Source organism: Enhydra lutris, unplaced genomic scaffold (assembly GCF_002288905.1).
Source record: "Enhydra lutris kenyoni isolate GAN:26980312 unplaced genomic scaffold, ASM228890v2 scaffoldscaffold22, whole genome shotgun sequence".
NCBI classification, from domain to species: Eukaryota; Metazoa; Chordata; class Mammalia; order Carnivora; family Mustelidae; genus Enhydra; species Enhydra lutris.
Window position 1 is genome coordinate 6,180,135 of NW_019154106.1, and position 12,640 is coordinate 6,192,774.

At 59.5% G+C, this 12,640-nt stretch overlaps 1 protein-coding gene across 4 annotated transcripts; it reads right to left on the bottom strand.

Moving 5' to 3' along the window:
• Positions 1–575: 575 nt before the first annotated feature.
• On the bottom strand, positions 576–10,410 carry LOC111149675 (kinesin light chain 2). Of its 4 annotated transcripts, none has more exons than XM_022506888.1 (16): positions 10,319–10,410; positions 9,357–9,631; positions 6,620–6,850; positions 6,406–6,475; positions 5,572–5,794; positions 4,771–4,858; positions 4,572–4,673; positions 4,302–4,475; positions 4,096–4,195; positions 3,401–3,450; positions 3,227–3,294; positions 2,642–2,750; positions 2,381–2,539; positions 2,180–2,304; positions 1,914–1,971; positions 576–1,592 (listed from the first exon to the last, which is right to left on the bottom strand). In XM_022506888.1, the coding sequence occupies exons 2-16, from the start codon at positions 9,582–9,584 to the stop codon at positions 1,509–1,511; spliced, it is 1,869 nt and encodes a 622-aa protein (XP_022362596.1). In that variant the 5' UTR covers positions 9,585–9,631; positions 10,319–10,410; the 3' UTR covers positions 576–1,508. The 4 variants fall into 4 exon arrangements, with proteins under 4 accessions (XP_022362596.1, XP_022362598.1, XP_022362597.1 ...); XM_022506890.1 differs by having other exon boundaries at positions 9,357–9,594; positions 10,315–10,410; XM_022506889.1 differs by having other exon boundaries at positions 10,296–10,336.
• Positions 10,411–12,640: the final 2,230 nt, after the last annotated feature.

The following is a 12,640-nucleotide window of genomic DNA, read 5'->3' on the forward strand; positions in this document are numbered from 1 at the left end:
CCCACGCCCCATCATCGCCGCGCATTGCCTTCTGGGGCTTGTAGTTCGCTCCATATAGCCGTACCTAGGCTTGAGGACACCTGACGCGTCCCGACCGTAAGAGGTCAGTTTAGGGCTGGGGTTGACACGTTTCATGTTTGTCTGGCAGAGGCTGTCATCCCTACCCTCGCAGTTCCCCGAGTTTTTAGCATCAGAAGTTCACTTATTTGGGGTTCTTGGTGTGCTGGCACTCCTAACTCAGACGCAGCCCCCGGAGGGTGTCGTCACCCACATCTTATAGATGGAAAAGGTCTAGTCTCGGTAACTCGCTCAAGATAAAACAGCTCAGTAAGGGGAAGAGATCAAAGCCCGCGGTCTCCAGAGCTTAAGTGATGAAGGTTGTTAGAAAAAACTCAACCTGTGAGGCCCCCAAACAAATCCGGGAAAGGAGCAAACTACCTGGGCTCCAGCAGCGCCGAACCGGACGTGAGCGACACACACAAGCTCGTTGGCTCTCGCTCGCAGCCTCTCCCAACCTCACCCCCAATCTAGAGACGCTAGGGGCCCTTGGCCTCCGCCCCCAAAACAAGCCCGGCTCAGATTCAAACGGTCTTTATTTCTACAGCAACATTTGAAAATAGAGAAGAGACCGCCTCACCCCCGCAACTGGGGCAGCCCCTCCTGCCACAGGGGCCATCATCGCCCCTAGCAAGAAGCCGCAGGCGAGGGGAGAGGCGTGGCAGGATGGCTCGACGGGCGTTGCCCGGGGCGGGGTCAGGCCGTGCCTGGGCGGGGCCGGGCGGGAGGGGCAGTGCATAAGGCCGGGACGCTGGGCGGGACCCGGCGGTGAGAGGACGGGCAAGGGGAGGGTTCTCCGTCCTGGGGCATGGGGCGATCATGGGGCGATGATGGGGCTCAACGCGCCCCTCAGAGGCCAGGAGGAGCGCGAGAAGGCCCAGGGAACCCTTTGGGGAGGCGCCGCCCCCCCGAGATGTAGAGCCTGGAAGATACCACCGCGCGGAATGGGGGTGATTAAGGCCTGGGCGGTACCACTAGAGAAGGGCACGGTGAGGGCATAACCGGGCAGTACCGTGGACTGAGGGGAGGGGCGCGGCCAATAACTTATTTCTCTATATACAGAAGCAACGGCCGAGGGGTGGGGGGCAGAAGGGCAGGAGTGCTGAAGGGACCGCAGGTGCTTAATGTTCTTGGCTCGGGGGCGAAGGGGGGCCTGGGGAGGGCGGGCCACTGAGTCTCTATCTTGGAGACTCTGGCCAGCCTCTCACCTGGCCCCGAACCTAAAGAGGGGGCCCTGCTAGATGGAATAAATAAGGGCCGGAGCTGGAGCGGGCAGGCCCAGCCTCCAGGGCTCAGGCTGAGATGACAAGGGAGGAGGTTACCCTGAGATTGAACAGAAAAGACGGGGGTCCTTGGGAGAGACAGATGGGGCAAGCAGCAGGCCCATGCGAAGGGCTGGGGGTGAGGGCAGTGCCGGGTGGAGGCTCTGGCAACTGGCTGCCCTTTCAGGATTAACCCACGAGGGAGCTTCGTCGGGAGAGGTCCATGGAGCTGGAGCTGAGGGCGCGGCTGTCTGAGAAGCCAGTAGCTCCAGGCTGTGGGCAGAGCAGGCAGGTGGCTCAGTGTCGTGCTGCTGCCCAGACGGGGCCCAATCAGCCAGAGTCCCTGGCCCTCCCGCCCACCTCCATAGTCACTGTGTCGGCCCTGGCCACTTGCACGTCCACCCCCCGCGGGAGCTGGGTTTCCCTCATTTGTCTTCCCAGGATCCAGCCCAAAGCCAGGCCCGGCAAGAGCTGGAAAGGTTTCGAGATAGACAGACGTGACCGACAAGCTTGGCCAGTACACAGGACATGCAGCTTCTGGGCCCTGGGGCCTGGGCCTCACTGCGCAGTACCCCCACACCCACCCAGCCATACCTGGACGGGCTCCTCCACACTCTTGTTGAGGAAGTTGAGGGAACTGGCCCGCTTCATCCTGAGGAGAAAGGAACGCCTGGATTTGCCAAGGGTGGAACGGGGTGAGGGAGGAGGTGGGAAGGGGTCAGGTGGGGGCTGGAGACGGAGGCTGACGGGAGGGGAGCAGATCTGGTGGGTGGTGGAGCTTACGGGAGATGAGGGAGTTCACCTGGGTCAGGAGCTCATCTGGGGTTGGTGGGCTCCGGGTGGCTTCTTGGAAGGCTCACCTGGGGTTAGGAGGCTCCTGGGGGCCACCACCCTGCAACTTCTTCACCAGCATCTCACTGCTGCGCCGCAGGGCATCTCGGAGCTTCCCAAAGGAGCCGCTGCGCCGTAGGGAGCCACTGCCGTCCTGCGGGGCGGACCGGTCTTTCTCTCTGCCACACTGACCACCCCTCTTCCTGGGCCGGCCCAGCCCCCAGACTCACCCCGCTCCACTCAGCTGCAGGCCCCGCCTCCTCAAAGTCAGACTCAGGCCGCGCCCCGGCACCCCCCGCCGCCTCTCGGCTGCCCCGGCGGTCTCCGCGCCCACCGCCGCCATCTTTCAGCAGTTCCACCACCTTGGTCTGGCTTGCAGGGTCCAGGCCCTGAGGGAGGAGCAGGGCGTATCGGCCGGAGCCCTGAATCCTGGCGGGAACGCGCACGGCCACCCAGGTCCCTGCCACGCCCCCCAATGCCTAGTGGCCCACCTGCTTGCGGCTGCGGCTGGCACAGTCCTCCAGTGTATGTGCAGCTTCTAGCTTGCCCTGGCGCCGGTACAGGGCCCCCAAGCTGCGCAGGGTGGTGTTGACTGTGGGGCTGTGGACGGGACAGCAGGGTGGTGTCCAACTCCGTGTTCCCCAGGGAACCAGCCCCATCCTAGCCTCCGGCCCACAGGGGGCCCCGAGGAACCATCCCGCCGACCAGAATCTCTCCTGTCTTGTGTCCAGCCCTGTGCTAGGCCTACTTAGACTCTCCTGTCTTGGAATCACCCCAGGTTTCTAGGGTTGGGGACCTGGCCCCAGAGCCCTAAGTGGGATGTTGCCACCAGGACTGAAAGCTGGGAGACCCAAGGGCAAGATAATTGGGCTGTCCCAGTACAGAAAGCCTTTTTGGGACAGGTGGCCTATGACTCAGTTCTCGAAAGACAAATTGACACAGAGGTGTGTGTGTGTGTGTGTGTGTGCGCGTGCACGCGTGAGCATTATGCAGCGCAGAGCTTGGACTGGGCTCCCACCCAGGATGCTGTTTCCCTGCCGTCTGTTCCAGTTCCAGCCGTGCCCTGCCGTCCTCACCTGTCTACTTTACAGGCCTTGTACCAGCTGCCATATTCCCCGTAGGGGGTGCTGTCCCGGTGCTTGTCCTGGAGGAAGGAATGGTCAGGGGAGGTGGCAGAAGCCCCTCCCTTCTACACATCCCTCAGCTCACCCTGCCTCCCCAGACCACCCCAGCCCTGCCCACAGAGCTACCTTGCTCTCCTCCCGTTCTTCCGCATGCATCCAGATGGGCTTGTTGTCCCCTGGGGGGAGAAAGGGGGCCGTCACCAGCCTCCCATATAGGCTTCTCCTGGTTGAAACATAGGACTGGGGTCTGGGGAGGGGGTCGGGGGTACCCAAGAAGGATCAGGATTGGGCTTTGTTGAATGAATGAAGGTATGAATGAATGAATGAGTGAACAAAAAACAGACTCGAAACAATACTGACCCTCTTCTGGAACACGGAGATGACATGGCGCGGGCCCGTGTTTGAGGGGCTTGGGACAGAGGGCTGGGGGGAGCGGGTCCTTAAATGCCTCAAGTCCACAGCCTGGGACACATGCTGGGCCTGAATGACACCCAGGCTGGCTGACCCCAGAGAAGGAAACGACTGACCACTGGGGGCCGGAAGGTGGCTTCCCAGCCGGGAAAACATTCAGGGTGGGCCCTCATGGTGAGCAGGAATCGCCCAGCGGAGGAAGGGGAAGACTCTGCTAAGGGCATACGCAGCGCCGGCAGGACCCGGGAGGCTGTGTGAGTTGGGTGCGTGTGTTCACACGTGCGTACACACGGCTGGGAACCAGCCAGACCCCACAAGGGCCCGCCAAGCTCAAGTATTTGCCCTGGATGCGAATGGCCGGCCAGGCTTGCGCTGTGTGAGCCGGGGGCACATGGTGGTCTGAGCCTCACCATTGACAGAGCCAAACTCTTTCTCGTGGGCGCGGGTGAGGATCTCCTTGTACAGGGTCTCTGCGTCCTGGTACTTGCCCTGCTTCAGGTAGCAGGAGGCCTGGAGGAAAGGCCCAGAGAGCGAGCGGGGATATGGGGAGCTGAGCCTTCTCCTTCCTTTCCCTCCACTCCTGCCCTCGCCCCACCCCACTCCTGGCTCAGGGTACCAGGTTGTTCTTGGTCTTGGCCACGTTGGGGTCATCAGGCCCAAGGCGGGTGGCGTAGATCTCCAGGGCCCTGCGGTAGTAGTACTCCACCTCCTCGGCTTTGCCCTGGTTCTGGCACAGCAGGGCCAGGTTGCTCAGCTGCTTGGCCACATCCGGATGAAACTTGCCCAGGACCTGGGACAGGAGCGGGAGCCAGCGGCTGGGCTCAGGGCTGCCCTCAGCCCCTGCCTGCTAGGCCCTGCCGGCCTGCCCAGCCCTGCCTGCTCCCACCTTCTCTCGGATTTCCAGCGCCCGCTTGCACAGGGGCTCGGCCTCTTTGTACTTGCCCCGCTTGCCATACAGAACTGCCAGGTTGTTTAATGTTGCGGCCACCTGGGGGGGGGGGGCGCAGAATCAACACTCAGTGACCCAGGGCCCTGCCCAACGCAGGGCAGGGGGCAGCCCCCACCTCCCACCCACTCTCACTCACAGCCGGGTGGTCTTTGCCCAGTGTCTTCTCGCGGATGGCCAGGGCATCGTTGAGCAGGTGGGCGGCCTCTTTGTACTTGTTCTGGTCCCTGAGTGCAGGCAGAAGCACGGTGAGGGGTGTCCTCCAGCCCAAGGCCCTCCCCCTGTTGGTCCCAGATCCCCATGGTCACTCCTCTGGTATTTACTGATGAGTGGATGTGATTATTACGCAGGGGTTGGGGAGACCTGGTCAGCCTCTGCCCTCCAGGGGCTTGGGGGGACTCTGAACAGTTTACTCACAACTCACCAGGGCATCGAGTACTGGGATTTGATGTGCCAGACTCCCCAGGATTCTACCCCAACTTCCTCAGGCCCAGTGCACCTTGTTGTCTACTCCCCAGGGCCTTTGCTCATACTGTTCTTTCCAGCAAGGAAAACTTTTCCAACCCTCTCATGTTCTGGGCAACTTCTCTTTCACCAAAGACTTTTTTTTTTTTTTTTTTTTTAAATTTTCTCCCCAAAGACCTGGGCTGCCTCCCTTGTGTCCTTAGAGTCCTCATCAGGTGCTGTCCCCATCCCTAGCTATGCCCAAGCCTTTCTCCTCCAATAAGTCTATCTGTAGCCCAGACTCAGGGAGGCCCTAGGCACCCCATAGGCCCAGGCCTCTCTGGCCATAAGCTCCTCATCTGCGGCCGGGCTGCCTGGTAGAGCCGAGCTGCCCAGTCCTGGCCCACAGCAGGGACCGGGGGTTTGTGACCCAGGGCTAGAGCCCTCAGGCAGTGTGCAGACTCCCACGGATGCTTGTGACCAGAGGCGCCCTCACCGATAGACCAAAGCCAGGATGTTCAGCATGGTGGCGACGTCAGGGTGGTCGTGGCCTGAGGTCTTCTCCAGGTCCTCGAGCGCCTGCTTGCAGAGGGGAACGGCCACCTCGTAGCGGCCCTGGGAGGCGTACTGAATCACCAGGTTGTGCAGCGTGCGGAGCCGTGCTGGGATTTCATAGCCCCCGTGCTGGGCAGCCACATCCCCTCCTCCAGGGCTGGGGGCTGCAAGGCCAAGGGCAGACCAGATGTACTGACTGCCCCCCAGGGCAGGGCTGGCACATGCAAGCCATGCCTTTGACCTACCCGACAAGTCACTAGCTATTCTGCCTCAGTTTCCCCATCCATAGAGTGGGTAGAGTCCTAGCCCCAATCCCTCAAGCTGTGTGTTGTAGAGCAAGCCGCCTAACCCCCGAGCCGCAGTCTCCCATCTGCAGGAGGGAGACTTGGACTCGGGGGCTCGACGCCATTAGCAAGCCGAGCATGGGCCTTGGGCTCAGCCCTGTGCATGCGTCTTCCTTAACCCTCAGAGGAGGCTGAGAGGGAGAGAAACCAGTGGTCCCAGGATGACTAGTGGCAGAGCACGACTTGAGCCCGGGCCAGGCTGCTCCAAAGCTCTCCACTGCGATACCTGTTCCTCAGAGCTTAGGGGGAGAGAAGCAACACGTGAGACCTGCCTGACGACTCCAGCATGCTGGGCTGTGATGATCAGAAACGCGGCGGGAAAGAACACGGTGGACTTTCGGTCACCGTTTCTGGTGACCGCTGGGTCCCAAGGACAAGGAGTTCCCACAGCCCCCCCTTCCCCCTCCCCAGAACCGGCCGCCCCTCTGCACCTGGGCTCTGCTCCTCCTCGTTGGGGAACAGGTCATCCAGTGAGTCTTTGGGGACATCCCCCTTCTCCTCCTGAGGACAGAATGAGCGTCAGGGAAGGAGGGGCATGGCAGCCCAAGTGTCAGTGGCTGGGTCAGAGCCCAGTGGACTCCGTGTCCCTCCCCGCTCCCAGGCCCCCCGCCCGATGGCCCTGCAGCAGCCGTGGTGGGGGCTTACACTGGGGGACGTGTCCTCATCCAGCTTGCGGATCTGGCTCATGAACAGCAGGTGCTGCTTCTCCTCCTCGAGCTGGGCCACGGCCTGCTCGCTGCGCTGCAGCTTCTGCTGGGTTCCGGCCAGTTCCTCTCGCAGCCACTGGTTCTCCTGCACTAGACGCCGCACCTGAGCCCGCAGCTTCTGCTTTTCTGACTCCACGGCCCCCAGGTGGCTCGACAGTGCCAGGATCACCTGTGGTGCCAGCCAGCCAGGATGAGGGCTAGTCTCGTCCACCCCCAGCCTGGGCCTCCTGGGGTGCTGGGGCCTGGCCCTGCCTACAGGGCTGAGGGCCACCAAGTTCTCCTTTCATCAAGGGAGTTTCCCCCGAAGGCCCCAAATAGACCCTAGTCCAAGACCTGAACCCAGGAGGTTTGGGACCACCCCCCACCCCCAGCTCCTTCCTGCTGGGGTCAGGCCCTGGGTTCCCAGGCTGGCTCTGCTGGACTCGGAGAAAGTCCATCCCCTCCCCTGGGCCTCTAGCTAGTCCTCTGCATTAAAACTCCCGGTTCCCACCTCACTGACTTGATCACAAAGAGGGCTAGTTGGGGTTCTGCGCTTTCCCTGAGCTAGCTGTTCTCTTCCTTCGTCTCTCCTGGGGGTTGTACCTAAGCTCTGCTGCCACAGCCACTATCCCAGTGCCCCTTACCCCAGGGCTAGCAATTTCCTAAGAACCCTGAGAAGTGGCTGAAGGGACACGGAAAGACCCCATCCTGATTTCTGCCAAGGTAAGCCCCTGGTCTTATGCAGCTCCTAGAAAGGAGAGGTGTATGTGTCCCAAGCCCCCCGGGAACCAGAGGGGAAGGGGACCCAGAGGCCTCAGCTTCAGCCCCTACCCGTCTTTCCAACCTCTAGGACTCTTTTCCTGAGCCCTTAAGTTCTTCCTGCCTTGGAGTCTCGTACAGGCTCTACTCTTTCTCCACCCTTCACAGCCAGGGTCATTCCTGCAGCCCAAGGAAAGAAGGGCACTTTCCCTCCATGCCATCCTCTTGCCCATCTGTGTCAGGCGCATACTAGGAGGGGGACCCCTCTGCGTTTCTCTCCGTACCCGGCAGCCAACTGGCCAAGGAGGGAATGACCAGCACTGCACTGCCACAGGGCCAGGCCGTCTGGGACCCCGCACTTTCTAGTTGACTAGCAAATGCGTAAGTGACAGGTGTTTTCACAACCACTAGCTTTTTAAAAAATTCCCTAAACAGCCTGCAAGTATACACAGCAGATGGCATGAGCCCTATTTTCAAGACGAGGAAACCAAGATGATGCCACCTGCCCAGGATTTATGGAGCCAGGCGGCATCTCAGCCAACACACTGCCCTGGAGAAAGTGTGTACTCCTTGTCCACCCCTTGTCCGCCTCCTGGATTATCTCCATCAACATATCGTCCTGGCAGCCCCAGTGTCAAGAGGACCAAAACAGAACCCCTGGCCATGTGGGCTTTCCTGCCCCCTTCACTTGCTCCAACCACAATCTGGGTTACTCTGCCCTCCTCTCTCTCTCCCTCTCTCCCTTATTTCACCTCTGGGTCCTGCTGGACCCACCTCCAGAACATCCAGAACATCCAGAACACCCAGAACCAGGTCCTTTCTCTCCTCCCTCGCAGCCACCTCTGCAGTCCAGGCTACCATTCCTCATTTGAATTCCGGCAGTGGCTTGCTAGCTACCTGCCACCTGCTTCCATCCTTGATGCGCTCCATATGGTTCATTCTCCACCCCTCAGCCAAAGGGAGTTTTTATTTTAAGACTCTTTTATTAAAAGTAATTTCTACACTCAACAAGGGACTTGAACTCACAATCTCAGAATCAAGAGTCACATGTTCTACTGAATCAGCCAGGCGCTCCCAAAGGAAGCTTTTAAAATCTAAGGCGGACTGTATCTTTTGACTACTGAAGCCCTCCAAAGGCTTCCTGCTTTTCTGAGAATACGACCCAAACTACTAAGTTGCAGCATGATCTGGCTCTTGCCTGGCCACAGGCCTCTCCTGTCCCTCTCCTTCCCCAGGAAGCTCTGGTTAGACAGGTCTTCTCTCTTTTCTCCCACCACAAGATCTTTCCTATCTCAGGACCTTTGCACATGTAACCTCTTGCCTCCCTCCCTTCTCTGGAGGCCAGTTCATTTCTTCCTTCAGGTCCTGGCTTAAATGTCACTTCCTTAGACGTCTTCCCTGACCCATAAATAAGACCTCCGGCTTTAAGCTATCTCAGGATCTTGTTCTCTATGTAGAACTTAATCACAATATGTAACAAATGTTTGTGTGTTTCTGACTCTCTCCCCAGTAGATCAGGGCAGAGATCTTGTCTCTTGTTGGACCTGTGTCTCTGGCACATAACAGATTGCCTGGCACATAGTGGGCACTTGATAATTTACCTGTAAAGGAATGAGTAAGAGAATTAATGGGGAGGGGGCGGTTCTTAAGGATCTCCCTTTTTGTTCTCCTATGCTTTTGGCCTCTGCTACCCATCAGAGAAGTCAGGAACAGGGTTCTGCATGGGGACTAAAGGATGATCAGGCTCTTCTGAGGCAAGGCGCAGCTGGGGTTTTCAAAGCCGGTTCATTTTTCACCAGATATTTACTGAGGTCTTACCATGGGCTCCAGAGGCCACATGGTTCCCTGTTCCGGTTCTGTTCCTACACTGCCAGGATTCCTCTGGAAGGCTCCATCCCTCCCGTAACCTCCCACCTCAGCATCCCACACCAGCCTACCTGGGCCTCCCCCAGACCCAGCTCGATGGCTTCCAGGGAGCGACGCAGGAGGACACATCGCTCCTGTGAGCCGGGCTCCGCCTCGCCAGCTTCATGAGCTACCAAGGGAGCGAGAAGGGCACGATGCTCCCCGCGTAGGGTCTCCAGGCCTTGGATGACGGCCTTGGTGCCCAGCACAATCTCATCCTGGCTCAGCTTCTCCTCCCGCGGAAGCACCATCGTAGCCATGGCGTGCCGCCTGTGAAGGCGAGGGGGCGGGCAGGCGAGTGCCGGGCCTGGGGCCACACCGCCGTCCGCCCCGAATTAGGTAAACACCTCCGGTCCCAGGACGCCTGGGTCCCCAGGGTGCCAGGGTCCCCTAGCCGGCAACCCACACCGTGCCCGCGCTCGGCCTACAGAGGGCGCGCCCAGCTTGTCTCGGCCGGGGAGACGCAATGCGGTGAGGCCGGTGAGGCTGGACCCGGCTTCGGCCCAGACCACCGGCTCAGGCCGGCTGGGGACTTCCCCGGGGACTCCCCTAGCCAGGACAGGGAGCGCTGGAGGGCGGTCCTACAGGGATCGTGGAGGCTCACTCCCGTGCAGGAGACCCCGGCGCCTCTAGGGGATGCAGCCCCAACCCCTCGGGCAACCCCTTCCCCAACAGGCAGGCCGAGTCACAGAGCCCCTCCTCTAGGGAAGGCCGCCCCTTGGGAGACCCTTCCCCTAGAGGGCCTTGAGATATCGGCTTCTTCGTCCCCCACCCACCCAGGCCGCGCCCACAATGACCGCTCCCCATACGCCGGCGCGACGCCCCGCGGACCCCCCTCCCCTGAAAAGGCCGAGCTCCCGCCCCCGGCCACCCAGGACCGCGCCCCCTCCCAGCAGGCCGGCCTTGTTCTCCCACAGCCTGCGCCCACGACGACCCCTCCCCTAGGCCGACCCAGAGGCCGGTCTCCCGACCTGATCGGCCCCCGCGGACCTACGCCTTCGGCTCGTGGCCGGGCTCCTGCTCAGGTTCCGGCTCCCGCCCCGCTTCACCCGGACCCGCAGCCGTGAGCGGGTCCCGCCGCCTCCATCCCGCCGGCCTTCCCAGCAGTCCCCGCGCCGCCTTAAAGGTGAAGCCTCTACCTCGGCGGCGTCGGAGGGGGCGAAACGCGCTCTTCTCTTCCCGCAGGCTGCCTTAAAGGAGCGCGCAGGCCGGAGTCGCTCAGGGCTGGGAGGGGGACTGGGGCGGGGCCATGCGAGGTGGGGGGCGGGGTCACTGCGGGGGCGGGGCGTGGGCTCCCCGAGGCACCGGTTCCCAAAGGCCACCACCCCTACCCCCGCGGCCTCGGATTCCTCAACTGTACACCGCCCCGAGGCCGCAGCGGTGTGCAAAGGCTCGGGAGATCCTAACCCTGAATGCACCCAGTGCCACGGCCAGAGAGGACAGCGGCAGAAACCGAGGCGCAAGAAGAAGGCCTGGCCTCCTCCGAATACAGAACCAGACTTTTAACATTTATTGACGTTTATCGAGGTAGTTGCCACTTCCTGAGCGCTTACTGTATGTCGGACGCTTTGATGCTTTAAGTGCATGTACTCATTTAATGCCCACAAAGACCCAATGAACCGAGCACTGCTGTTACCCGCGTCTTCCAGGTCTGATCCCAGGCCCCTTTGTCTCTACAGACTAGTTAATGCTCCTCGCCCAACTTTCAGAACTGTTTATGTCCCTGTGGGATTCGCAGTAGTTTAGGGCTGCTTCCTAGGGGAAGGGCTTCTTGGCCCTAAGGGAGAAAAAGTTGACGAAGGGCACCTGGGCATCTGCGGAAACAAACGGTCTTGTCCCCGTGGGTGAATGGCCACAGTGATGTCTGTTGACCAGCTGCCCAAGGCAAAATGATTCCGGGCTCAGAGTAAATATCACCTCCTCAGAGAGTCTTCTCTGATCCCTGACTTCCCATAGAGCCCCCTCCTACACCTGTTTCTCTCTGTAGAACTTAGTTCTTTTAATATTTTTCTTGTTGGTTTTCTGTCTCCTCCCTAGAATGCAGCCCAAGACCTGCCTGTCATGTTCACTCCCTCAGTAGCCCCTGGCCAGCCACACAAAAACAATTAGTAAATGTTGGTTTAAAAAAAAAAGTGTGGGGGTGCCTGGGTGGCTCAGTCGTTAAGCGTCTGCTTTCAGCTCAGGTCATGATCCCAGGGTCCTGGGATCCAGCCCCACATCGGGCTCCCTGCTCAGCGGGAAGCCTGCTTCTCCCTCTCCCACTCCCCTGCTTGTGTTCCCTCTCTTGCTTTGTCTCTCTCTCTGTCAAATAAATAAATAAAATCTTTAAAAAAGAAAAAAAATGTGGGAGGGGGCACCTGTTGGCCTTGCCAAATCCCTTCCAGGCCCAGGTTTTGGTCTGATGCTCTGCAGCTCTGGATTGGTGGCTACTCTGGCACTGCCCCCACTGCCCCTAGGTTGATATCACTAGTGGGCGACAGCAGGATAACCCCCTGAGGTACAAACCCTGCATAACAAAGCCTGGCACTGGTCTCCGGAGATCTGGGATGTTCCTTATGAGTCAGGGTGTATTCAGACCCAGAGTCCCCCAGGTTCAGTGTCCCAGTGGATGCCAGAATCCCCTTCATCATCTCTGCCAGGGAGAGGTCCTACATCCCTAGGTCAAGGATGTCCTTTGACAGGGAGCTCACCACATTCTGCTGTGAGACTGATCTAAAGGTTAGGAAGTTCTCCTTAGCTCGGAAATTACCTTCCAAACTCAAGTTCTATCTTCAGGAAGAATAGCTTCTTCTCTTTCCCTAGTGGAGATATTCGAAGACCTCTGTGGTCTCCCACCCAGTCTTCTCCTTGCCTGTCCTGACAAACCTATCCCTTTACCCTCCCTGCTCCAGTTTCCTGACCCTTCTCCATTCCAGTTTCTTTTTTTCGGGGTGTATTTTAGGTTCAATCCAGAGACTGCTCAGAATGTGGTGCTCAGTCAGTCCAGGGCTCAGGGATCCAGCCAGGGAGTGAACTTCACGGATCACAGAGGGATAGTCCGCACTTAATGACAGCGCCACCTGCCCACTGTGAAGTTGCAGGCTGGGCTAAGTTTGACAGCCACCACACTGGGTCTGCTCAGGGTAAGCTTGTCGGCTAAAACCCTAGACTGTGTGCCTCCCAGTTCTGTCCCGCCAGGTTCTTCCAAGTTCTGAGCTCCTGCCCATTATTTTTTCCCCCAGTGATTTTTAAAGGTAGCTAGTATAGTTCTACAATGCAAAATTCAAAAGGCACCTACAAGTTACAATGCCCTATACTTCTTTCTTTCTGATGGCTG

Excerpts from the sequence above, each read along its gene's own strand:
- LOC111149675 (XM_022506888.1), bottom strand. The coding sequence starts at position 9,584 with ATGGCTACGATGGTGCTTCCGCGGGAGGAGAAGCTGAGCCAGGATGAG. Across the intron at positions 3,451-4,095 it reads AGAGTTTGGCTCTGTCAATG|GGGACAACAAGCCCATCTGG; the intron begins GTGAGGCTCAGA and ends TTCTCCCCCCAG. Across the intron at positions 2,751-3,226 it reads AAGGCCTGTAAAGTAGACAG|CCCCACAGTCAACACCACCC; the intron begins GTGAGGACGGCA and ends TCCCGTCCACAG.